At 40.5% G+C, this 25,527-nt stretch overlaps 1 protein-coding gene across 1 annotated transcript in view; it reads right to left on the reverse strand.

The window, feature by feature from the left end:
* The window catches only part of col17a1a (collagen, type XVII, alpha 1a), a 35,964-nt gene that overhangs the window by 683 nt on the left and 9,754 nt on the right, over positions 1–25,527 (reverse strand). The window contains exons 11-56 of the mRNA XM_036551076.1: positions 25,195–25,257; positions 24,732–24,800; positions 24,465–24,527; positions 23,502–23,657; positions 22,907–22,990; positions 22,537–22,581; positions 22,233–22,373; positions 21,163–21,414; positions 20,650–20,700; positions 20,445–20,480; positions 20,257–20,283; positions 19,954–20,016; positions 19,688–19,792; positions 19,321–19,383; positions 17,988–18,023; positions 17,828–17,881; positions 17,704–17,739; positions 15,999–16,034; positions 15,749–15,811; positions 14,927–14,962; positions 14,665–14,736; positions 14,302–14,328; positions 14,100–14,135; positions 13,643–13,678; positions 12,572–12,652; positions 12,403–12,438; positions 12,146–12,238; positions 11,175–11,324; positions 10,643–10,720; positions 10,440–10,502; positions 9,089–9,166; positions 8,788–8,814; positions 8,382–8,450; positions 7,243–7,323; positions 5,994–6,041; positions 5,241–5,363; positions 4,876–4,995; positions 4,432–4,524; positions 4,095–4,211; positions 3,711–3,806; positions 2,754–2,918; positions 2,298–2,438; positions 1,756–1,920; positions 1,108–1,272; positions 796–876; positions 553–633 (exon numbers count right to left, since the gene is read on the reverse strand). Coding sequence (XP_036406969.1) covers positions 553–633; positions 796–876; positions 1,108–1,272; positions 1,756–1,920; positions 2,298–2,438; positions 2,754–2,918; positions 3,711–3,806; positions 4,095–4,211; positions 4,432–4,524; positions 4,876–4,995; positions 5,241–5,363; positions 5,994–6,041; positions 7,243–7,323; positions 8,382–8,450; positions 8,788–8,814; positions 9,089–9,166; positions 10,440–10,502; positions 10,643–10,720; positions 11,175–11,324; positions 12,146–12,238; positions 12,403–12,438; positions 12,572–12,652; positions 13,643–13,678; positions 14,100–14,135; positions 14,302–14,328; positions 14,665–14,736; positions 14,927–14,962; positions 15,749–15,811; positions 15,999–16,034; positions 17,704–17,739; positions 17,828–17,881; positions 17,988–18,023; positions 19,321–19,383; positions 19,688–19,792; positions 19,954–20,016; positions 20,257–20,283; positions 20,445–20,480; positions 20,650–20,700; positions 21,163–21,414; positions 22,233–22,373; positions 22,537–22,581; positions 22,907–22,990; positions 23,502–23,657; positions 24,465–24,527; positions 24,732–24,800; positions 25,195–25,257 — 3,801 coding nt within the window. The remainder of the gene's footprint in view (positions 1–552; positions 634–795; positions 877–1,107; positions 1,273–1,755; positions 1,921–2,297; positions 2,439–2,753; positions 2,919–3,710; positions 3,807–4,094; positions 4,212–4,431; positions 4,525–4,875; positions 4,996–5,240; positions 5,364–5,993; positions 6,042–7,242; positions 7,324–8,381; positions 8,451–8,787; positions 8,815–9,088; positions 9,167–10,439; positions 10,503–10,642; positions 10,721–11,174; positions 11,325–12,145; positions 12,239–12,402; positions 12,439–12,571; positions 12,653–13,642; positions 13,679–14,099; positions 14,136–14,301; positions 14,329–14,664; positions 14,737–14,926; positions 14,963–15,748; positions 15,812–15,998; positions 16,035–17,703; positions 17,740–17,827; positions 17,882–17,987; positions 18,024–19,320; positions 19,384–19,687; positions 19,793–19,953; positions 20,017–20,256; positions 20,284–20,444; positions 20,481–20,649; positions 20,701–21,162; positions 21,415–22,232; positions 22,374–22,536; positions 22,582–22,906; positions 22,991–23,501; positions 23,658–24,464; positions 24,528–24,731; positions 24,801–25,194; positions 25,258–25,527) is intronic.

The raw sequence follows: 25,527 nt of genomic DNA on the forward strand, positions 1-25,527 counted from the left end.
AAGGAAAAATATATTTAAGTTTTATTTTTGTACACTCATTCACAAGCATATTAATTTTTTTGTTGTTTTTGTTTTTTTCTTAGTCACATGCTTTTTCACCTCTAACACAGAGGCAAAAAAAACAACTCGTATTGAAAAACTTTATTTTTGCCAGGTTCCAGGAGGATAAAGCTCTGCAGGCAAAACACTTGACTTGGCTGCCAGCACTGAATATCTTATTGTGTTTTTCTTTGAACAAAGAAAGCTCTTTCCAAATTCAGAAAGCGAGTGCAATCACATCTATCAACAAACTGTGTAATTGTTTTGTCCACCTTAAAAGTAATTCATAATTTGCACATGAAACAATCAGCCTTTGTTGAGCTTTTCAGCACATTTGGCAGTATGAGCACTGTTACAGTCAAATCAAATCACTGCTCAAGATATTTGTTTCACTACATCATAATTCTCACTTACCTTGTTAAAAGTTAGCACTCCTATGAACTCTCACCACTAAAAAATGTAGTCTTAAATCATTGACTATGTAAGTGACATTTCTATTTTAAACACTTATACCTTTTTCACCCTTCTGTCCTTTAGCCCCATCCAGGCCTGGCAATCCTGGTTCCCCCATGATTCCTTGCTGTCCCATTTCACCTACAGTGAAGGAGCAAAACTTTTAACAAACAAAGCACACGCATGGGTTGCCAAGCTAGAGCCCTCCCATTGACCCATATCTCCATTTGCCTCTATGATATCTACAAAGCATGGCTCTTCTTTAGATGCAGAGTTGTTGCAGATACAGAGAAAGCGCAGTACCTTTCTCTCCCTTTTGTCCAGGATAACCCATTTCCCCTTTTTGTCCTGGTCTCCCTGGGCGACCAACAATGGCTCCATGGTCTGTGAAAGGTACAGCGAATTAGCATTAAGGCAGTGCGGTTGTGTACGTGCTACATGAACTGTTCCTAAGCATTGGTAAGATGATCTTTCATGTCTGCCATCAAAAACTTGAGAATATCCTTTCTGCCAGGTATCTTCAAGTGGCAGCTCAGAGGAACTAATCCTCAGTCCATTATTGCACTGTCCTTTAGATCAACAGGATTGTCATATTTAATCTGGTTGTGCCCTCACTTCTGATGTATTCCAGAAGGTCAGCAGTCACATTGCCATAGGCACCAGTGGCTTGGATACGTCCTGGAGGCCCGGGGGGTCCTGGGGGTCCTGGCGGCCCTTGGACCACCTGGTAATTTCCACGCTGGTAACGATCATAGAGGGCTTCCCGTAACAGACCCTGGGCTGAGGAAGGACACAATGGCATGGATCTTTGACTCAACAGCCAACACCAGAAGGAACAACTTAAGAAATTCACTGCACAAAAGCACACAGAAACGTTCACATAACGCAATGGCCAATTATCACAATGAATTGTGATTGATATGGGTACAGAAATTACAATTCAAAACAGTTTTGACATGTCATTCTGGATCTTAACCATCACTCTGACCCTAGGGAGCAACACCATCATAGTAATCTTCCACAGAGCCACAACAACACTTGCCTTATTATACTAGCCTAATTTTAGACTAAATAATAGAGATGTACACAAAGCTTGACGATTTACTTAACAAGGCTTAAGAGGAGATACAAATCATTATTCCTTAGAATAAAATCATTCCTGCTAATCCCCAGTGGACTGCCAGAGGAACTTATGGTTTTCAACACGAGCAACCAGCTGTGCAATTTAACTGCAGGGGTTGTTGTGGGGAGGGACCTACTTACACTTGATATAATCTGTCACTTTTACAGCCATGTTGGAGTAGTCGCTTTCGGAAAACCTGCTGCCGTGAGGATCCCTGTGGTATCCGGGGTCCCCTCGCTCTCCTTTCTGTCCAGGAGGACCAGGGGGCCCGGGGGGCCCTGTGGCGAAACTCCGCATGCTGTCACCTGCAGCACGACATGACCATCAAAACCAAAATCCTGTTGGCCTGCGACACAAAATGACTCAGTTCTGCTCTGCGATTGTCTGACCTGTTCTGCTACGACGGTGTTGAGGAAATGTTTTTCTCTCATTCCATTGTGTCACTTCACCTACACAATCTTCACTTGTTTCCAAACAAATCTCAAATAATGCAAGCCTTCAGTTCTTGTCAGTTTCATTCAGACACCTATAGTCTATATTGTATAAGCAGAACGACAAAAATACTATCTATTTTAAATGTGATGAAATCAATATAAATCAAAATATGGATGTTGAATTGTTATTTTTAAGTGCAATATTTATCTGGCTCATATGAAGGATAATTGGTGGGAGGGACACCTACTTTTGAGAAACTCCTGGAGCTCTGTGCGGATACGGCCCTCCGGCACGTTTTCTGCATAAGACACCAATCCTCTTGACACTCCAGGGGGCCCCTCAGGACCAGGAGGACCAGGGGGCCCAGGGGGGCCATGGAAACCAGTGCCTGAAAAAATGAACAAAATTAACAGAAGCACAGATAGAACAAACCTCCTCCAGAAAAATCTGCAGCAAACATTTGAATAGTGGAAGTACGTGAATAACCTTTCTGTTGAAAACAAGCAAATTTGTGAATTGTCAGCAGCGCTCATTCAATGAGAATATATTATCACCAAGCCCACAAAAAATGGGAAATATGAAAGAGATCACTGTGAGATAACAAGAGGCATTATCCAGGGGATTGTGTAGTATTTGGAATAATAAGGGAGAGTCATATTCTGATTAACACTTTCTTGCCTGATGTTATTTTCACTGAACTCACGTTGAAGGTAGTCCCGAATGTCCTCCAGCCCGTAGCCAAAGCCATCACCAGATGGAGGCCCTGGAGGGCCAACTGGTCCCTGAGGTCCTGGAAGTCCTGGTGGGCCAGGGGGTCCAGGGGGTCCAGGAGATCCAAGGGACCCAAAGTACCTCTGATATTCTGAGTCTTCCACGGAAAAAAGCAAAAGCAACAGGAAAATGTTTAATATAGCAGCAAAGTTGTGAAGCAAATGAGTATCTAGCAAAACCTAGCAAAAAGTATTATTGTGCACGCATGGTAGCGGCATGCAAAATTCTCTCCACATAACCTATAGAGGAATATAACTACAAACTGTGAAAGACAAAGAAATAATAAAAATAACATAATGTGCTTTTACACAGCAATAATGGGAAATATGCATGTAGGAATTATGCAGCCACTCCACGATATTGATTAACATACAAGACTGTATCTGAGCCTGAACTTCAGTCATCGAAATTAGCATAACATAACCATAACATGAGGCCAAAGAGAAAATTTTAAGGCAATTGAGAACAGTATCATGACATTAGAGTATGTAGAGGAAATGCTTGAGAAAGTAAACAACTACCCTTCCTATAAATAAAATCTAATTTAGTCTACAGTTGTGTTGTGAAAGTAAAGGCTCTCCTAATGTGTGTCCCTCAATGTCTGTAGTGATGGATTAATGGAAAAGGGAATTGCAATGTCACATTTAATCTTTTATGTTGCACTGGCACTTTCTTTAAATTCACTCACAAGCAAATTTTGGATCTCCTCTTTTTCTAACTGTATTTCAGTTTACGCTTAAGTTGAGCTGTATGCCTCATTTGACTACATCATTAATGGCATCATTAATCCCACAGCCTCCAAATGTCTCCAGTCTGAGCTGCCTTTTCTACAATGGCAGTCCTGTCTACGCATCTGTATAAGAACAAAACTCCTCGCCATGGCTCCTACTTTCCAGCAGAGCAGAAATGTCCACTCGGGAAGAGCCGGGTAGGCCTGGAGGTCCAGGAGGGCCTGGGGGTCCAGGTACACCAGCAATGCCACGTTCTGAGAGCAGAGGACCAAGCAAGGCAACTCTGATTTAAGATGTTATCAATAACATCAAGACTTAAATGGGTAAGCTTTAGTGGGTACAAAGAGGATGATCAAACATCAAGCGTGACCGGAGACAAAGTTAACGGAGAATGGACAAAAACGGAAGCCTCTCACTATCAATCACATGTCCTTCTGTGATCTTAAAACTTACAGGCTCTACATGATTGAGCTGTTCACTTTACTGAATGGGTCTGTGTGTTTCAGCCCAGTCACGATGTCTATGGCACTTACAGTACTTACCGTTAATGAGTGTCATGACACGCCCTGCTACTTCCTGGGGGTTAAAGTTGGCATGGCTAACACCTGGAGGTCCAGGAGGACCTGGGGGACCAACCAGATACTGGCGCACATCCTCCCCTGACAAAAACATGGACGAATCAGTCACAAGTTCAGCCTGTTGAATTCTGGCACAGAACCTTGTGAACAATGCAATCTGTTGATACTGATGCTATTATGCAGCACTGCTATGCTACAGATCAGAGCTGTCTGTAATAAATTATAATTTCCATTTGAAGCAAATGTCAGTCTAGTAGTTCATTTCTGCACAGCAGAGTTTGCAGTGAAAGTGAGTACTCACGCTGTAGCAGAGAAATAATGTCATTGATGGACATGGAGCCAGGAGCACCAGGAGGGCCGGGTGGACCAGGGGCACCGCTAGCAATGCCTGCATCTTTAATACCACCACAGGTTCAAGTGCTGTTACCATTTACACACTGCACGTATGATTTTCACTGCCTTTACTGGTGCATCTCCTATTGACCTAAGACTCAAGAAAGTCAAAGCAGGACTTATTTATCCATTTATTATTTTATTATTATTTATTTATTATTTATTATATATTACTATCTACCAAACGGAAGTTGGAATATAATGATAGGATCCTGCTTTGCTTTTTTCATTATTATAATCTGCACCCACATACCACACACATATAGTATATATCTACATAAACCACAATAGAACAGATACATCATGGTAACAACTCTTCTGACTCTTCATGCACATTGTTATGTCAGCTTACTTTGGATGTAGTCAAGGACACGAGAAGCCAATTCATCCACAGACTGTCCACCTGGGCCTGGGGGTCCTGGTGGGCCGGGGGGACCCTGAGGGCCAGCCAAGTACTGCCTGATACCATCACCTTAATGGAACAAAAGATAACTGAATCACAACCAAATGCCATTTCAAAGGCTCTTTCAATCATTTCAACACTTGTGTCCTCAGCCAAATAACTACATTACATTACATTACATTACAATGGCCAAATAATGTGGCCATTTAAACAGACAATGCATATCACTATAAAATCGACACATTTAGTCCTATAAATTCGGTGGTACACATTTATTTGGAGATGCAAAGAGTGTAAAACCCAAAGCGACTTACTTTGAAGATAGTTCACAATCTGCTGTTGGACATCTGGCACCCCAGAGCCCTCACCTGGGCGACCTGGAGGTCCTGGTGGGCCAGGGGGACCAGGAGGTCCTTGGGAGCTTCTCGAGGGGCCACCTTGTCAATGGAGAGAGAGAAAAAGATTGATTGGTACAACTGACAGAATAGGAAACAAACAATAGAAACAGGTGTTTTGAGACAAACTCAGACAATGTCGACATGGAAAATCCTGGCCCCACATTAATCCGCTCCTTGGCGTTACTACTTCATAGGAACAGGGCAGGTTTTAGCTGCCATATGCAGAATATAGATTAGAGGCTATTGGTATAAAAAATATCAAGGCAGCAAATGGAGTCTGGGATATGCAAAAGTAAGTTTAGTGCTACAGTATGTTCAAGTGGAACTTTCACAAGAAAAGGAAGTCTCAGTGAAAGACAAGATTTTAAGAATCCAAGAAGCCATAATTAAGGAGTATACTGTTCTCAGTTCAACATTTTGTTTCCAAAGCTCCATTGTGTAAAATGGTTCATAATAACTGCACAGTGGTAAGGCAACCAGACCTGTAATTGGTTGTAGGTCTGAATATTGCATGTAGCACTGATGTTGTTTTTGAGCAAGGTACTTAATTTGTATTGTTTTTGGAATACTCTGACCATATAAATGGATAATATGTGAAATTCAAGTCACACTAAGAAAATATATTTTAACGTTTATTTCATAATCATAAGTATTAGGGATTGTACTCACCCACTGAAGATCCAGGAATTCCAGGAGCACCTGGAACACCAGCCTCACCTGAGTAATGGTACAAACAGGACATGAAACATTACACTATGTACTCTAAGCTTCCCAAACACCTGAAACAATTTGCTAGAATTTCCATGGAATATGGAGCTAAAGAGAGACTTGGCCTCTAATCTACCCACCATGCATGTTGTCTTGACCTTCATGTTCATTCATGTTTAAAAGTGCTAAAAAGAGCTGGCTGGAAATTAGAACTAGTAAATTTTAACAACCATTTAATTTAATTAAAGTTACAGACAAACTGAATTGTGGTTACACTACATAGAGACCATAGTGTCACACATACATTTTCTAGGAACTACGGTCGTGGAGGTGGAGACCTAGGGCCTGATTCAAGTATATAGCTGTGTCCTAGACTTCAAGTAGTTCATTTATTTGGTTTGTATCTTATTTTGTGTCTGACAGTCTGATAGCAGGGCTACAGTAGTCCCAATCTACAGAATGGTGGTGAGTGGTCCCGGGATCAAAGATCAAATCTTGAACATGCTCTTAATTGATCTGAATTTTTGACCTGCCAGTTAAGGATTTGAGCAGCACTATGGTGTAATACAGTGTTTCTCAATGCTAGAGCCCCCATGTCCTGCATATCTTCTATCTATCCTTGCTCCAAACACACCTTATTGAAATTACTGCTCTTGCTCTTGATTAAATCAGGTGTGCTCAGCTAATCAAAAGTGTCACCGATGAGTTCAGTCAGGTAGGTAGAGCAAGGAAAGATGGAAAACGTGCAGGGCAGGGGGCCCCAGGAGCAGGACTGAGAATCAGTGGTGTAATAGAAACATATAGGGCTAATAACCCAAAGGCTGCCAGTTTGAACACAGGCAATGCCACTGTTTTTGAACCCTTTGGGCAAGGTACAAAAATGCTTCAGTAAAACTCATTTATGCCAGTGGTACCAATGACTAACGTGAAAAAACACTGTAAACTAAGAAAGCTGACATGGATAAGGGTATCTGATTAGTGACTGATATAATGTAAAAGCGGCTAATTTTTAAGAACATATGTGTATTACATTTTCATGGTTTGCACATGCACCCTTACTTTTTGTCGTGATACAACTACAGATCTGTTTATAAGCCTGAAACCTAGCTTGAGATCTGAAAATCTTCACAGTGTTAGTGTTGCAGGAAGGTTTAAGTAATAACAGCCGTTTTTTAAATTTAGTTGATGTAATCAGAGAGATGGTCCTTACCTGGGCGACCTTCTGGTCCTGGGGCACCTTGTGGACCTTGGGGACCAGGGGGTCCTTCAGGTCCTGGCTCACCTGGGTATCCTAATTTGAAAATAAACAGCAGTTTAATTACTGCACCTACACAGACAATACTAGTATTGCTACAATATTGATCTCATAGTCAGCTCAAGTTAAAAGAAATCAATCATTATGGTTACATAGCATGGTATATGCTTAAAGTGTAATTTTATTTACAATCGGAGGGGTCTCAAACTGTTACTCTCCATCAGAATGGCACAGCCCTTGATGACATGACACTTTCATCTAGCACAACTTACACACATGTATTTACAGCACTGAAACATTAGTACTTCAGATGCATTTGAAAGGCATTGAAAGGAGTTCAAACAGATTTCCATGACAAAAACTCATAAAACTATAAAACAGTTATGCAGGAGGTGGTACATCAGACCCAAAAATTTTGACTAATATGTACTGGGTTGTGGTAAAGTTGTCATAGCTGTTGCACAGAATGTGTAGCAGTTTAGTACACTGAACATGCTGAAAACCAGCAGATGCTGAAACCATATGTGCAATTGATAAGGAGCTGATAGTCAAATGTGTTCACTTGTTAGAAACTGCTATGTAAAATGAAAAACAATTTGGCACATTTAGTTTGCTGAAGACTTGAGACTACCCTTGGCCTATTCTATAGAGGTCCTCAGGCCCCATGTGGGAAACCTATAGCTTAGGCATTATTAGAGTTACGTGCATTTTTAAGGAGTGTTTGGGACCATGATTTCCAATAGGTGAGTTTAATCTCAAGACTTTTCACTGAAAGCTACTTGTCATCAGACCTTTAAAGTCTTCACAGAAACACCATAGTGCAGCAAAACAGGACACATTCAATACCTCAGAACAAGTCTTTGAAAAGACAAAGACTCCAGAACACAACAATAAAATTACGTTACACAAATATGTTATACAGCTGTAAAGCTCAGAATAATTTTGAAATCTTTAGTCTGGCTTTCAAAAACTCGGCTTTAGTGATATCAAATAGCTTTTGTCAGTTATAGAGACAAACATGCAGTCTGAGGAATCTGAGAATATTTGAATAATTTTTCATAGACAGACTTGAAATTTCGAAGGCTTTAACCCACCTCTCCCAGGTTCACCAGGTCCGCCTGGAGGGCCAGGACTCCCTGGTAGGCCGGGCTGGCCTGGCTCTCCTACAGAATAAATAGAGCAGCATCACCACGGTGACCCGCGTGGGGCCATCAGTCCGAAACACAGCCAGTAAGCAAAAATTTGAGCTTCTCTCAGGTTTGCAGACCTTAGCCTTTTCACAAACCCTGAGCAATCACGAGCTTTAATTAGCACTCACCAGCACTCAACACTCTATCTGTCGACTGGGGTGACAGCATCCAGGAAAGCATATAACGAATCAACAAACAATTAACTAAAAGCTTACCTTATCTGAGGTGATTAGGTGACAAGGCCTCATATGAAATATAAGCATTACTTTACATTCATTCAAAGCAAACCAGTTCCACACAAGATTCTTACCGTCATATCCTCTTTCACCTTGACTACCTACAAAAATCAGAGGACAGAATGGGGTATTATTTTTTACTTCTTTGTCAGTGTGTACCCAGCATATTGTGGGGAAAGGATTCTGACTGATACCATGAATAGTGAATGGAGAGGCAAACCCCATAAAACACAAGCAACCATGCAATAACCTGTTACAGTCACCATGTTTTTCAGTTACACTTAATACCAACTGCAGCAAGTTACACAGGGGCTGTGTACAGCTATTTCCAGGCTGTGCTCTGATTTACTGTGGTAGTAAGTGATATTGGTCTACCTTGTGGTCCTTCCGGCCCTGGAAACCCAGGAGGCCCAACAGGTCCAGGAGGTCCAGGAGGTCCAGCAAAGAATGTCCCTGATAAACAATACCCAAAACCATTATTAAAATGTAGCCACCTAACAATAGTCAACTAAAATCGTTATGTGATGTTTTTTGTAAGTTTTGTGAATTTGACAAATCAAAAAAAGTTAGCTTCCGAAAAAAGACATACAAGGTAGACAAAATAATAGAAACAGAAAACAATATATGAATAATTATTAATTAATAAGGAGTTAGGCCACCCTTTGCTTCAGAACAGCTTCAATCCTTCTTGGAATGCTATTATACAAGTTGTAAACTGTTTCTAGTGGGACATGGACTATTCTTCAAGAAGGAAAGTCTCTTCTAAAAGTTCTTTTAGAGATGAAAGAAGTGGAAAATATTCTGTACTCCATGTGCTACAACTTTCCACAAAGGTTCAATGAAGTTTAGATCTGGTTATTGAGGAGGCCATGGATGGTGTTTGACTTCATCCTGGTGTTCATGAAACCATTCTTGAATCTCTTTAGCTGTGTACATGGGGACATTATTGTCTTGGGAGTATGGGAACATCTTGAGGAAACAATTTCGCACCATAGGATACACTTGGTCACCTAAAATGGCTTTGTATTCCTTGGCCCTAATTCTACCATGCAGAGTATTAATCAAACCCAATTAATCCCACAAGAAGGCTGCCTATATGATAACAGACACACCACCATGTTTAACAGTTGGGAATGGGCAATGTGGGTTGAAGGCTTCCTTTAGCATTGCCAAACAAACCCAACCAGATGCAGGAAAGAAGCCATACATTAAAGTGTTGGTTTTAAAATGTCTTTTATAGCAGAAACATATTAGTATTGTAGTATTAGAATTGACATTAAAATGAAATGTGTAGATGCCTCACGATTTAGCTACTTCAGAATATGAGTCCCTCTTCATTTGGCATTTCCATTATTTTGTCTACCCCCTGTATACACACCCTGTAAACCTCACATCACATACGTATTCAGTCAAATTAAAAGTTTTTATTATGAACAAATTATACTTGTGATGTAGGCACGATGTACTGGCCAATTGCAATAAAGTGTTTATTTAGTCAGTTATCTAAAGTCAAAGTCATACGAAATTAGTTTTTGGTAAACACCCCTTTCTATTTTGGTCTTTCCAGAACAAAGACTGATTTTTTTTGTACTTCCAGATCATTGATTTTTTTAGATAACATATCAACATTCACATTAACCATAAATGTACGTTATGGCATACAATATATATGGTTATATATACAATTATACATTAAATATGGTTGAATTTAATGAAAACAACCAACCTGAGTTTGGCACAAAGCTACCTGGTTCTCCTTTTTCACCTGGAGGTCCTGGCAAACCAACACCTGAAGGGGAACAACACCAGCACAGAATGTGGAAGAAGTCATAACGGTTTCAAGCACCACAATCCAAACCCTTACTTAACCCATTTAATTTCTGGGAGCATCTTCTGGGTTCAGAAACATGGACATGGACTTTCAATCACCTGGCTGCCCTGGCTGTCCTGGAGAGCCAGGAGTACCAGGAGGACCAGGAGGACCAGGAGGACCTTCTTGAGTCTTTCCTAGAGGAGGGAACAACATTAAAGTCACAATATATTGACATTCAGGGTGTCACAATGTAAATGATAACAACAGACCTACAGTCTTTCTAACAACAACTACATAAAATGTGTGTGCTTTCAGTTTTATTTACATAGTTTTTACATAGTTGCTAACACGTTTGTTTCATGTGATCATGTTGGGTTTTGTCACTTTGTGGTGCTTTCAATGCAGACTGCTCAGAGAAACATTGTCCTGTCATCATCTGAGTAATGAACACTTGTGCTGTTGAACAGTAGGCGAATCTTTCATCAGGAATTTAAGATGATTCAATAAATGTACTGCCAGGCTGTAATTTCAGAGTATAATTTGAGGCTTAAGTCAGCAAAACTGTCATGTTCATCCATCATTCACTTTCCACCTTCACTGTCAGACTGCATATCACACATTCACTGGTGGTATCATCCATCAAGTTACCTTGAGGGCCAGGAGGTCCTGCAGGTCCTGGAACCCCTGAGGTGCCTGGGAGCCCTGGAGGTCCTGGGGGGCCAGGAGGCCCAGGGACCCCTGAAGGCCCAGGTGGTCCAGGATTGCCAGGAGTGCCAGGAGTGCCAGGGATAGGTTTCACTGGATGGGATTTGGGATAAATTTGGGATAGGAGGGACAGATCAGGAAAAGTTATATAACACATTTCTCTGTACATTTAAAAGCTCTGTGGTTAAAAATATTTACAGTAAATATGTGGTATGTTTGGAAGACCAGAAGCCATATTTTTGAATACAGTGAGTTTAAAAGGTAGTAGAAATCTTACTCCATCATTGACCAAACGTTTCTTTTCTATTTACTTAGATGAGAGTCATGAATCGTTGAATATTTCACAGAGAAAAAAGGAATACAAAAGAATTTCTACCACAAAGATTACATATAATTTACAAGAATTAACAGGAAAAATGACCTGAAATCTGAAAATCAAGAAATGCTTGACCATTAGAGACTGAAGGTGCGCATGAAGTAATACGAGGCAAAAATGTGCCAATCATTGTGTATGTACCAAGTAATAAGCTCTCGCATCATCTAACTCATCTAACTAATGGCAATGTACATTACTGTCAGCAAAGTTCATCTTAGCATTCCAAATGTGTTGTTTTTCCTCACATTCCTCAACAGCCCTCAATAGCCCAGCTCATTCACTATATATACAATCTATTATGGGCAACTCTTCTCATTGAACAAAAGTAATTCAAGTTTTTATAAAGACATGTTGAAAAGACTGAATATGCTACTATGATGCCATGCTTCTCATGTGCTGATCTTGGTGATTTTGGACAGGTGGTTTTGAACAGGTTCACCAGCGTTTTATCCACCTCTCCCAGTGATCAGTTCACTCTTGTGTTTCTGTGTGAAGTGAACAGAATAGAAAATGGACAATTAAGAGAATTTACACTTACCCTCAGATGTGGGGGCACTGACTTTTTCAACAGTTTTCACAGTAACGCCAGGCTCTCCCTGTTCACCTTTATCCCCTTTGTCCCCTTTAGGACCTGTAGAAAAAAGTATTAACAGTCATGGTTTATAACAGTACACTCATGTATGATATTGAAATTTCTTCATGTATGAAAGTCACGTATCTCAGAATTATATTCCAATATATATCAAAGCTCCCCATGTTCCCACACAATTCAGCGTTTGGTGACCTGTGACTTACCTGGAGGGCCAGGAAGTCCAGCAGGGCCAATGGGACCTGGAGAGACACAACAACAGCATTGCTTATAATGGACCTGGTAGAGAATACATAGGCACCGTGTGGATGATGTTTAGAAAGTGCCTTTCCTCCATCACTGAGCTAGTTAACTATGAGAGAGCCTCAATCTCACCTGATAGCCCTGGAGGACCGGCAGGGCCAGGAGGGCCCGGACTTCCAGGAGGCCCAGGGATGGGCACAGAGCTGGCACCACCTGTAACACCAAGAGTAGACCTTTATTACCACGTGCAGTTTTGGAACCTCCTACTAAGGCTCATGGGAACACAGATATCTAATTACATGCACTCCATTCACAAAATATAAGGCCCAAACTTTGATGATATTTCACTGTTATTTTTTTCTTTGCTTTCTTCTTCATCATATTTTCTGCCAGTGAAGATTATATCACTGATTAAATCCTTTCCTTCAAAATCCTTTAAATCAAACACATACATATGCCACAATAAATATTAAAGACTAACAAGTCTGAATAAAAATAGAAACCTTAAAATGACTGCAAAGTTTTCATCCTTGACTCCACAGTGACTCAGTCAATAAAAATGCACACTCTGAAGTTAATAAATCCTTATAATCCCATTGTTTCCAGATGGTGGTGTTAAATTGAGCTTATATGGTTGCTTGGTGATTTGAAAAAGGGGTGGAAAAGAGGGGCAGGGAAGGTTCTCATCCTTCTGTTCCAGAGGATGTATTATTGACATCATCAGGACTTAACCCAAGATTTCTGCCTCTATCTGCAAGGATCCTAAGGCTACACCATGAAGAAATAGGAATGTAGTGAGGCTATTTCTATTTGTGTCACCAAGTGATTAGAGCTTTCAGGCACTGGCTGGCAAAATGCATTGTGTGGGAACAACTTAGCAACAATCACTATGGTGAAGGGGTCATTTGGGAACGCTGGAAATCCTAATCTGCTAAAAGTACTTCTTTGTAGGTAGCATACATCTTTGCACATGTGCATTTCATATTTCCACATTTATTCATTTTTTGTCTGGAACATAACATGTTTGTATCTAATGCAAATGAATAGATAAATTTATTAACTTTACTACTGATGTAGCCCCATGTCCAACAAATAAATGGAGGATATTAAAATGTAAAAGATTTTTAAGTAAACAGAGCATTGCAGATCCCAGAGAGCTAATTACGTCTGTAATGAATAGAATAGTTAGCTACTCCTTCTTACCTGCATTAATGACTCTTCCAGGTTCACCTGCTTCACCTAGAAGAGTTCAAGCATACAAACTTCAAACATAATGCTCCAGGGCTTGGTTACTATTTCCAACAATAGGCTTACTATTTCCAATAATGTGCTTTCAAGTACAGAAATGAGCTTGTGGCTTTACATGGAAAAACTATTAATAGAGACATAATATGAATGTACAACATAAAGCTTTGTAATAGACTTGCAATATGGTTATAATAGTATATATAGACTATAATATTTAGAACACATTAAGTAATTTCTGATTGCCAAAAATAAAGTTTATCATGTGTTTTTTTTGGGTGTAAACTATACTTTTATAATGTAGTTAGTGTTCCTTTTTGGCTTTGTTTCAGTACCTTCTGATTAAACATACTCAATCATAAGCTTACTTTAATTCTCTAGCCACAACAAACATAAAGAGACCCAAAAATATTACCTTTAGCTCCAGGCTGTCCAGGATTTCCTGGTATCCCTAAAATACAAAAAAACTTACCGTTTACATTTAGCTGTTACAAACTCATTTTATCACTCAAGTCAACAAGACAAAAATTGTTATATTTTTGCCAAACATCATTGCCTCCATCAGTAAAAGAGTAACTATTCCCAAAAGGAATTTAAGAAGTGTTACAGTCTCATACCTGGTGGTCCTTGAAGCCCAGGACTGCCTAAAAGTTAGAGTACAACTATGTGAGTAAATAAACACGAGGAATGACTGAAATATACACCAATATTACATTTTAACAATTATTTTGGTATATTTCTACATGACTGAACGTGCATTTAATACTAGTAAAAAATAATGTGAGTAAACAAGGCCCTTCTTGCAATAGTACCTGTATGTTTTCATTTGCAAATTAATTCCATAATGAAATTCTAGCAATTCTAGTTATAGACCTGACTGATTCACATCCCTGATCAACACTCCCTTCAATACTTGAGGTAGGACATATTGGGTTGAACCAGAGCCCAGAGTGGTACTGAAGGTGACAGTTTTGAGGTACCTGGAACACCGGCATCTCCTGGAGGCCCAGCTGGTCCTCTGACTCCTGGCAATCCGATTGGTCCTTGATCACCTTGCGATAAACAGCAAAACAAAAATTCATTTTGTGCACTATTGTATATGTATGAGTTGCTCTCACTGATCCTAATGAATACAACCGCACTGACTTTTTATCTGCCTAATCCCTAGGTCATTTGATTCAGCTCTTATCTGAATGAAATATGCAATCTCTCACCAGAGAGTGAAAAGAACTTGCAATTTACCTCTGGGGCCTTTGTCGCCATCAGACCCAGGGGGACCTGTTTGAAAACCATAAAGCATGTGAAATGAAAAGGCAGGACTGACAACAATTCTTCCCTAGAATTAAGTCACAAAGGTGCAGTTTTGGCTACACAATGGTGATTATTTCAAATTAACTTTTTAAACGGTGACACAGTGATTAACCCCCACTTGTGAATTATTTATGCAGATATTCACATACACTACGATTTTTGTGGATTCTGTCTAGTAGAATGTAACTTTATTTATGTTATTTTCTGTATTTCAGTGTAGTTTCACAGCAGTTGTGAGATTTGTACTATGGTTATTAAATTTCCTATATTACAGTAAATGAAAATGTTTATGAATTCTGTATTCATGTATGTGAAGACATTTAAATCTTTTACATACTATCCTTTTACATTCTAAGCAATTTGATTAATAAGTTTAAATTTCATGCATAAACAGCTCTAAGAGATATCACTAGTGGCATATTTGACATTATTGATTTAGACAGATGCTGTTGGCATTGGAATGCCTTTTCATGGCACTAGAGCTGCAATTGGCCAAATTAATTGCTCTTCACTTTACTTACGTTTACCTAAAGTGCCTGAAATATTTCCTTGAATGAATATTTTTAACAAATTCATTCCAATGTTTTCATAGAAACATACAGTTCGTGGCACAGACATTTACAATATACACACCTAAAAACTAGTTTAAACTGGATGTGGAATCCTGTAGAGACACATGTAAAAGGTGGGTGATTGATCTGATCTCATGACAATGTTGTGAAGGACATCGCTCCACTCTTGTGGATGACCTACCCACAGATCCTTTTGGTCCTTTCTCTCCAGCTGGTCCTGGCTGTCCTGTTTGCCCTGGTTCACCTTCAGCACAGGGGAGCAGAGGGTCAGTAAAACCACTCTCTCAACTGCCTCCACTAAATTTAATCCACCACTTTTATATAGTATTTGTATTTATGTTGACGTTGCAGTACATATTGCATAACACACATTGTGAGGCTCTCCGTCTCCCAGTACCATAGTAGGCCATATGACTAAATACTTTACTCACCTGCAGGTCCACGTGGTCCTTTCTCACCTGGGTCACCTTTAAAGCAAAAGAAATGTTTCCACAAAAATAATTTTACATAAACCAAACTTGTTAATCTGGACTCTGATGACACTGAAAAAATTACGGGCAGCATGCTTGAATTATGAAATGCAAGACTTTTATCTGTTTTAGTCTATTTGTATGCTTGGTATTGTGTGCTAGTTGTAATATGGTCTTCCTCACGTGAAGTGCTTATTTTTTCTGTAGTTTTATAAAATTGACACAATTGCTAGTTGCTCAAATAAATCATCAGAGACCCACTACATCATTCCACTCTCTGGTTGTATTTTATGCAAAGAAGTTGTGTTGCATTTTAAATTCTCTTAACTTGTATTGAAGCTGTTTACTCCACAACCTACCAATGTACACTGATGAGCCAAAACATTATGACCACCTGCCTAATATGCCTAATATGCCTACTATGCTGTTGTTCCTCCATGTTCCACCAAAACAGTCGCGACCCACTGAGGCATGGACTCTACAAGACCCCTGAAGGTGTCCTGCGGTATCTGGCACCAAAACATTAGCAGCAGATCCTTCAAGTCCTGTAAGTAAGAGGTGGAGCCACCATGGATCGGACTTGTCGGTCCAGCACATCCCACAGATGCTCAATCGGATTGAGATCTGGAGAATTTGGAGGCCAGGGCAACACCGTGAACATGTTCCTCAAACCATTCCCGAACAATGTGTGCAGTGTGGCAGGGTGCATTATCCTGCTGAAAGAGGCCACTGCCATCAGGGAATACCATTGCCATGAAGGGGTGTACCTGGTCTGCAACAATGTTTAGGTAGGTGGCACATGTCAAATTGACGTCCACATGAATGGCCGGACCCAGGGTTTCCCAGCAGAACATTGCACAGAGCATCACACTCCCTCCACTGGCTTGTTGTCTTCCCACAGTCCACCTGGTGCCATCAGTTCCCCAGGTAAACAGCGTACACGTACACGTGATCTAAAAGAAGACGGGACTCATCGGACCAGACGAGCTTCTTCCACTGCTCCAAGGTCCAGTTCCAACGCTCGCGTGCCCATTGTAGGCGCTTTCGTCAGTGGACAGGGGTCATCATAGGCACTCTGACCGGTCTGCAGCTACGCAGCCCCATACACAGCAGGGTGTGATGCACTGTGTGTTGTGACACGTTCCTCCCGTAACCATCAGTAAAATTTTCTGTGACTTGTGCCACAGTAGACCTTCTGTTAGTTTGGACCATATGGGAAAGTCTTCATTGCCCTTGCACATCGATGAGCCTTGGATGCCCAACACCCTGTCGCCGGTTTGTGGTTTGTCCATCCTCGGACCACTGTCAGTAGGTACTCACCACTGCTGACCGGGAGCACCCCACAAGCCTTGTTGTTTCAGAGATGCTCTGACCCAGCTGTCTGGCCGTAACAATTTGGCCCTTGTCAAAGTCGCTCAGGTCTTTACTCCTGCCCATTCCTCCTACATCCAACACGTTGACTACGAGAACTGATTGTTCACTTACCATCTAATCTACCCAGACCTTGACATGTGCCCTTGTCTGGAGATGATCAAATGATATTCGGTTCACCTGTGAGTGGTCATAATGTTTTGGCTCATCAGTGTATATTAATTACAGACAGTCAAGGATATTTCTACATTTGGCATATTATCCAGTCCACTGTCTCTAACCAGCAGTACTGTACCTTTGCTTCCTGCTGAGCCAGCGGCCCCAGTCTCCCCTACACAAGAAGAAATGACATTATAGGTTGAGTGCAACGGACAGAGATCTTGCGAAGTTTAACAGTAGTAATTGATAACTTTTAATACCTTTTGGTCCCTGAGGTCCTGTTTCTCCCCGGAAACCCTGCTGTCCTGGTGCACCTGGAAACAGAGGAACATGTCATATTTATATGCTAATCTACTTATTATTTTCATCAGTGAATGGATATCAAACAAATGGACTGACCAACCAATGAATCTCACTTACCAGGCAAACCTGCAGCACCCTGTGCACCCATTTCACCTTGAATTTAATAAGAACAGTTTAAAAGGTTAATGAAGGGGTACAAAAAATGGATTTTCTTTAAGTCTTCCTGTGTGTCAACATGGCACACTTAACCTGGGCACCATGGCATTTGAGTCAGCCATCTTACATTTCTACATTTTATTTCCATTTTATGTTAATGGGCACTCTTCTTCAACCCTATTTTCATGTTGTTCCTCACCTTACACTTTATCTGGCATGCAAATAAAGTGCACCAAATAATCAGAGGTCAACCAAGTAGCTTTTCAATTTCAACTGCTACTCAGTATCAGTATCAGCAAAACACACTGTCCTACTCCAGGAAGTGAGAAGCGAGTGGACATAAGTTCTGACTCCTTACAATACGCCTTTACTTTTATGTCAGACATTTAAGCCCTCAAACCGTGTTTAAGTAGCTGTCCTGAAATTCATTATCTCATTTTAAAATGTCATATTTTATTTAACGAAATTTCAGTTTGAACCAGCAGTGATCCCCAGTGATGAAGCAGCAGCCTCTCTCTACCTCCAGTCCCTGTTATACAGGGCAACACCATTCTCATGCCCTCTTTTCATTTCAGATTGTGATCCTCAGAGTATTTGACAAGTGCTCCTGTGAGTTACATGGTTCAGGCTGAAATCTATGAACAGATTTTTTTGCACTGTGGTATAGTGGTAAGGAACTGTGCTTGTAACTCAAAGGTTGCTGGTTCAATTCTCCAATGGGGCACTGCTGTTGTACCCCTTGGGCAAGTTATTTGACTTAATCACATCTGTAAACATCTGATTGTGTTTGGATATCATGTAAAAACTGTAAGATGTGTAAGCAGCTCTGTATAAGAGCATGTTAAGCAATTGTAATGTCATGAAATCCAACCCTATAGACTTGAGTAGACATAGTATATGAGGACATAGTATACAGAATATACAGAGGAATAAGTGGCTAGGTAATAGAGAGAGATACTTAGCTTCTTCAAGTGAAGCTGAGAGCAGAAAGACAGGCTGTGCAATCACAAACAAGTGGCAGTTGGTAGGAACGTTTACATTATAATAAATGAAATTAAGCAAAACATGCTTTCACTGGGATATGTTTGCTTGGATTATACCCAAGAACCCAACTGATGATGTCTTGAAGTCCGCATGTTGGACTATGCTGTACCTTCAGGCTAACTTCCCAAATTCTTTTAATTATTGTTTGAAGTAATTTTCATAGCAAGGAGGGATGTTCTTTATCTGAGCGGTAAGCTAAATAAAGATACTGACCATAGATAATTCGCCATTTTAATAGTGCTGGTCTTACCTTTAGGTCCCATTGGTCCAGCCAGTCCAGGAGGTCCTTGAATTCCAGGTTCACCTGGAGAACCTGTAAAAAAGAGATAAGCATTATTATTCCTCAAGGGACATGCAACACAGTTTACCACAATGACAAGAAATGAAAAACAAAAAAGACTCCTATTTGACACAGAATCTCAATGTTGGTTGAGCAGCTTTAAGAAATGCATTTCTTCCCATCCAGGGAAAACAGTGTCTCTCCTGTGATCTTCATGGCAAAGGAGTCTTAATTCTTATGCTAAATCTTTTGATACTTTTACTTTTGATACATTGTGCTACTGCAACCTCTGATGTTTAATTATGAAAAACTCTTACACACAGAGTAATGCCTATACCTCTGTCCCCTTTCTCCCCAATTCCTTGGGGACCTGGCTCCCCGCGTGGTCCTGTTGGTCCCTCTCGACCCCTTTGCCCAGGTGGGCCCTCTGGTCCATGTTCCCCTAAATAAGACAGACAGGATTCACATGAAAAATGTGGAAAAAATGCTTGAGTGACTTGGTCCAAATATGTTAAAGAGGTACAGAACAGCAAGCAACAACTGGCAACAAGATACAAAAGAGGTAGCTGTGCCATAGTCTGTTGCCCCCTGGTCTCTCTTTACCTGCACTTCCTTTTTGTCCTTTGGGCCCTTCCGGTCCTGCGTGTCCAGTGACACCTGGAGGACCTGGGAGAGAAAGGTGAGGGTGACTCTGACAGCCTCGGGGTGACATCACTGTAAACATGCAGTGATTTGTGGACGCACAACTGCAGTGTAACACTAGCCATTCACTAGCCATTTCTCGCTGTCTTTTACTTGCACATTCAAATGAGGAAATACCATGATAGCGAACATAAAGTAAATGTGTTTAGCAGATATTCCCCCTGCTACCTCCTAAAAATAAAAGTGCCTTCATAGTGTTCTTACCTGGTACACCTGGGAAACCCATTTCACCTGAAAATTAGTTAAAATACAGCGTTAGACCATTACTGTTCAGTGGTACATTATTTCTAGACTGTGATATGGTGTAGTGCAGCACCATACTGGTTAGTATCACAGCCATGGTGTTTATAACTGCTGTTATGTGCTTTGCTGTAGCTGAGAATAGCACACACCTTTGAGTCCCGGTATGCCAGGAAATCCAGGTTCACCTGAAATAAAACAAAAATATGATGTAAATCAAAATAATGTACTTACGGTATATCATACAAACACATGTGAATCAAATGAAATCAGCAACATCACTCACCTGTGCTACCTCACTCATGTTATTTTCTAAACCTGGGTGGTGAATGTGTGTAGTTTTACATGAGGCCGTACCTTTAGCTCCTGGCTCCCCCCTCTCTCCTTTGATTGATGAGGCGAGTGTTGCTGTGACAGTAAAGAAAAAAGAGGTTTTTGTTGTTATCTAGTGAGTAAAATCTGAAATGGTATTTAACTTTTAACATATTTTATCACTATTGCTGACATCAGACAGCTTCAGACTATAATCATTTTATGTACAGTATACTGTACATCCACCAACCACTCACACTCTCTCCAGAGTCTTTCCTTTGCAAGGATTTGTGGCATGAGAAACAAACATTTATTGATGTGCCTCTGTTGCTATAACGTATTATAATTTCATCTGTATCATCATTTGTTAATTATTTTCATCCATGATATCATCTAACTGATATTTGTGGTTGTAATTGTTTTGCTGTGATGAACCTTTCCTTGTAAAGGCACAATCTACAATAGTTAAAGACAACTAAACGAATACACTGATCATTCGCTTAATTGGTCAGTTACGCCTAGGAAAACTTGCAGAGAATGACCGGGATGTTCTGGTACCTCTGACAGTCTCAGACTGCAGCTCAGACCTCAGCAGCTTCAGGATGGTCTGTTGCAGGGCCGCGGTGTCTGCGGAGGCCGGTATGCCCAGGTTAATGGTATTATCCGACCTGGTGAGACCGGTACGGTCCACATAGGATGATTCCAGTGGGTCGACGATGTTGACAGATGACTCCAAGCGGCTTGCTTGGGCGCTAGTAGAGGGTCCCTCCAGAGCGTCCACTCGAGCTTTCAGTTTCTTCACCTCTTCACCTGGAAACAAGAAAGACACAAGAGTGAGTAAAAAGAGCTAAAACCATGTCTTCCTTTAACATCAGCAGATTACACCGCTCTATCAACAAACCAACTTCATAGATACTTTGTAAAGATAAGACTAAGGACAATACTATCTGCGATTTTAATTCAATAGCAGTTTTTACTTGCGTATTTTGAAATGTGAGGAACTACAGCCGGAAGTATTCATCTCTAATATACGTCCATAAATTTCACTCTTGAAGAAACTGCATACACTGGCCTATTTAACACACAAATTAAATGAGTACAAGAGAAACTGAAAACTTGATTTGAATAATCTGACTCTTTATCATGTGCACTTGCTGGAGTCCTATAGTGTATAAATGTAACAAAAGTACATTAACTTGGTGAAAGTGTTCAAAATGTTCATAAGAAATGGTAAATATCTTCTACACTCAGTTGGCCAACTAGACATCTTTAGCTTTTCAAATGTAGTTAACCCTAGTTTGATGCAATTAGCAACTTCACAAGGTAGTCCACTACAGTTCTCATTGCTTAATTTCTCTTTCCTCTTGCAATTCAGAACAATTCACCCTAATATCTTATCCTAATGTAATACTGTAATACTGTCATTATACTGTAATACAGTTACTTTTGTGCTGCGGATGAGGCTGAAAGTGTTAAATAATGTTAATGTTAAAGAATATGAGTGTAGACTTGCTCAGATTTTTTTTCTTTTGCGTCATTAATGAGTCAGTGCATTGATGTGTTCTTTTTTTAGATCATGCTGCTTGCACGATTTGAATACTGTAAAAATCTCAGTCTTCAGGGTTTACCCAGTGCTATAAGTCCGAACAAGAGGCCAAGGAGAAACAGGAGGGTGAGTAGCAACCCCAGTAGCCACTTCCACCAGGAGCAGCAACTCCCGTCCCCACAGAAACCTCCCAGGCCACCAGACTCCCCCTCCTTTTGGATCTCTGAAAGGGCAAGGCAGGGGAACAGAACAAAAAGTACATTCTTAATAGGTAATCTGGTGAGAGAAGGAATTACACTTAAGTAAGAATGACAGCTGCACACACACGCTTATATATAAGTGTGGATCATATTTTTAGTTTGGCTTTTACAGCGTCCATACTATACCTGCATATGTTGCCTTGTCTTTCGTTGACACCTTTTGAGATCCAACTATGGAAAATAAATTTTGAAAGTACTTCAGATGATTCAAAGAGTAATGGCTGAGGTACAGTCAAAATCCAATCTTGCAAGAGAAATCTTTTACCGGTTTAGTTTTTTCACACTGGTAATTAACAAAATATGGCATTTCTACATCAACCAATCTCAATGAGATTGTTTTTGACTGTTTTATAGCATATTGAGATAGTATTTAATAGTATGTATGATTAATCTGGCAATTTAATGAAATTAAACACTTTCATTTTACTCCTTCTACAGCATTTCGTATTGTGTATTTGCACATACACGTATGTAGCAGAACAGAGTGTGGTCTTACAGAAGACATTTGAATCTGTGGCTGCTTCAGAGGAGCTCGACACCATCTTCTTCTCCCTCTTCAATGAATCATCTATAAATGTGCCTGTAAGACACATACACAGCCAGTTGCACAACTCCACAACAGGTGGTATACTGCAAGCAAAGCTAAGAAGGAAGTAGGTATAATGACTCTCTACCTCACAAAGAGATTCTACAACACAATGTAACAGACTCCATTCCTCCGAGCCTGTGATGAACAGCTTCAGTCTCTATTACAGCTCCCAGCAGAGATATCTCTTGGCTTCGGTGCTCATAAATTGTAATGAGCAGACATGTCTACCTAGAACATGTCTTGGTTCAGAATAAATGGTCCTTACAGTGTTTTAATACATGTCAGTGATTTACAATCAGAGCCAAACATGTAACATTCTCACTGCTAATGTTGAGATAGCTAATAAGAGCCTGCCTTTCCAAGAACCCATCAAGTCCAGCAATGCAGGGTCAAAACCTTCAATACTTAAGCACGGAGACTGTCGGATATGTGAATAGAATGTCTGAGGACAGGACAGGAGGTGTTTTAAGGGTGTATATTGAGCACTTGAGGCCAACAGTACCTGGGCCAACAGTGGTGGCAGTGGTGAACTGCTTGCCGCTGTCTTTGGTCATGACTAGGAGCTCTGATTCCTTCTTGGCTGGGACATTCTCCTTCTCCAGAATCAGGAACTTGCAGTCTTTCAGGAAGACGTCATCACTCTGGGAGCCGCTGGGAGCTGCCATGGAACAAACATGGACCATAAAATCTTCCCAGCCGGAAAACTGTGGCTGATGTCTGTTGATACTGCTTAAACTGTCTTCATCATGTATGTCCATTCACCAATACCTCCAATGTTTGGCTAATTTTAAATATTTAACCATTAGCAGCACCAATCTATGATTGGGAGAATGATTTCATATGGATGGTCATGTGATGGGATACATTTTTGTATATTCTGAGTTGGAAACATTGGATGCAAGGTGGACTCGGCCAATTTGTACTGCATGAAGATTTTGCCCAGTGATGTTGTTTAACATTTTTATACTTCAGTTGTGCAGAAAGATTGAGTGCTTCAGTTTCATGATTGCCTAAGGTATATTATATTCCATGATGTCGTAATATGGTTTTAGAATGTGATTTGCTGTAAAGGAGAAATGAGAGGTATAATAAAGCTATAAAAATTTCATGTATAGATTAACACTGAAAATCTGACAAAAAGATTAACAAAAAATATCACGTGTTTTGATTATAAGAATTATGACCAGACTTTTTAAAAGTTTCATTTCTGCACCACAAGGGCACAGGTAATGCAACAGCCCAGATACTTTGTGAGCAACATCATCCGAGCCTTTATTTCATATCAGCACTTCAACTGCGAGGGGTCTGTTTCAAGAAAGCAACGTATAACTGTAACATGCACAGCCCAACGCCTAATACATTACTCTCCCATGGCCGTTAGACTAAGAGTAATTTCTTTACAGTGTGATAATAGGGTTTACATGCAATGTGAGTTCAGTGTACTTATATGTCTCTATGGACAGACCTTTTGCGGTGGAGACACCTGCGCTGACAGCACTGGTGGACTGGTTTTTCTGTCCCCCATATGCTGAAGGACACATGGACACACATGCATACACAGAGGAGAGAAGGCAGACATTAATGCGTACACTGAGGAGTCACACTCTATGTGGAGAAGAGCAGCATATAGGAACAAGTCAAACAAAGTCAAATGTTGACTAAAACTTCTGGACTTTTCTCATCCTCTCAACATCACCCCCCCACAGGCTCTTTAAGGCATTACATTACACACCTGTGTTGATTCCATTTGGTGTGAGAGCACTCATAGAGGTGGTGGCCAGGTTATTCTGAACACCATGCACTGCAAAAAAAAAAACAAAAAACAAAAAAGTTGTTTGTACTTGATGATTTTACTCCTTGACATTGTCTGGGGTTCCTCAAAATAGCCATTTCAGTTATGTATGAGACTTGGATCTAAAAGTGGCATCACTTCATTAGGTCAGTACACACAGCGTAATAGTGGAAGTAAGTGATTTGGGACCATTAGGCTGAAGCAGCACTGAGTGATAATGCTTTTCTAGCAAAAGAGAAAACCCTCACATTTTCAAAATCAAAGGTTTACCAAGCATTGAATACTGAAATTTAAAATGGGGGGAGGAACAGTTACTGAACACTGCGATTTATTATTTAACTATATCTACACAGAATAAACACAGAACGCTGAGCGGAATGGCTTGTGAGGGAACAGTACTGACCTGTAGCACTAACACTGCCTCCACCAGTGGAGCCCAAGGTCAGGTTGTTCGGGACCCCTTGAACTGAGGAACGCACACAAATAGTGCATAAGGGAGAGACACTGAGTGAAAGGAACAGGACTAGGGCAGGAATGGTTTCCCATGCACATATGAGGCTACCAGGGATAGAAAAACAACAGGGATCGTTGCTTCAGTAGCCCTTAATTCCATGATCAATGACCACGAGCAATGCACTTAACCTGAACTACTTCGGCAAGCTGTATAAATGCATGCTATGTTAAAAAAAGTGTAAGCTGTGCACACTGCACTGGATGCAGGCAACTGCTAAACAGA

Source organism: Megalops cyprinoides, chromosome 1 (genome assembly GCF_013368585.1).
Source record: "Megalops cyprinoides isolate fMegCyp1 chromosome 1, fMegCyp1.pri, whole genome shotgun sequence".
Taxonomy (NCBI): domain Eukaryota; kingdom Metazoa; phylum Chordata; class Actinopteri; order Elopiformes; family Megalopidae; genus Megalops; species Megalops cyprinoides.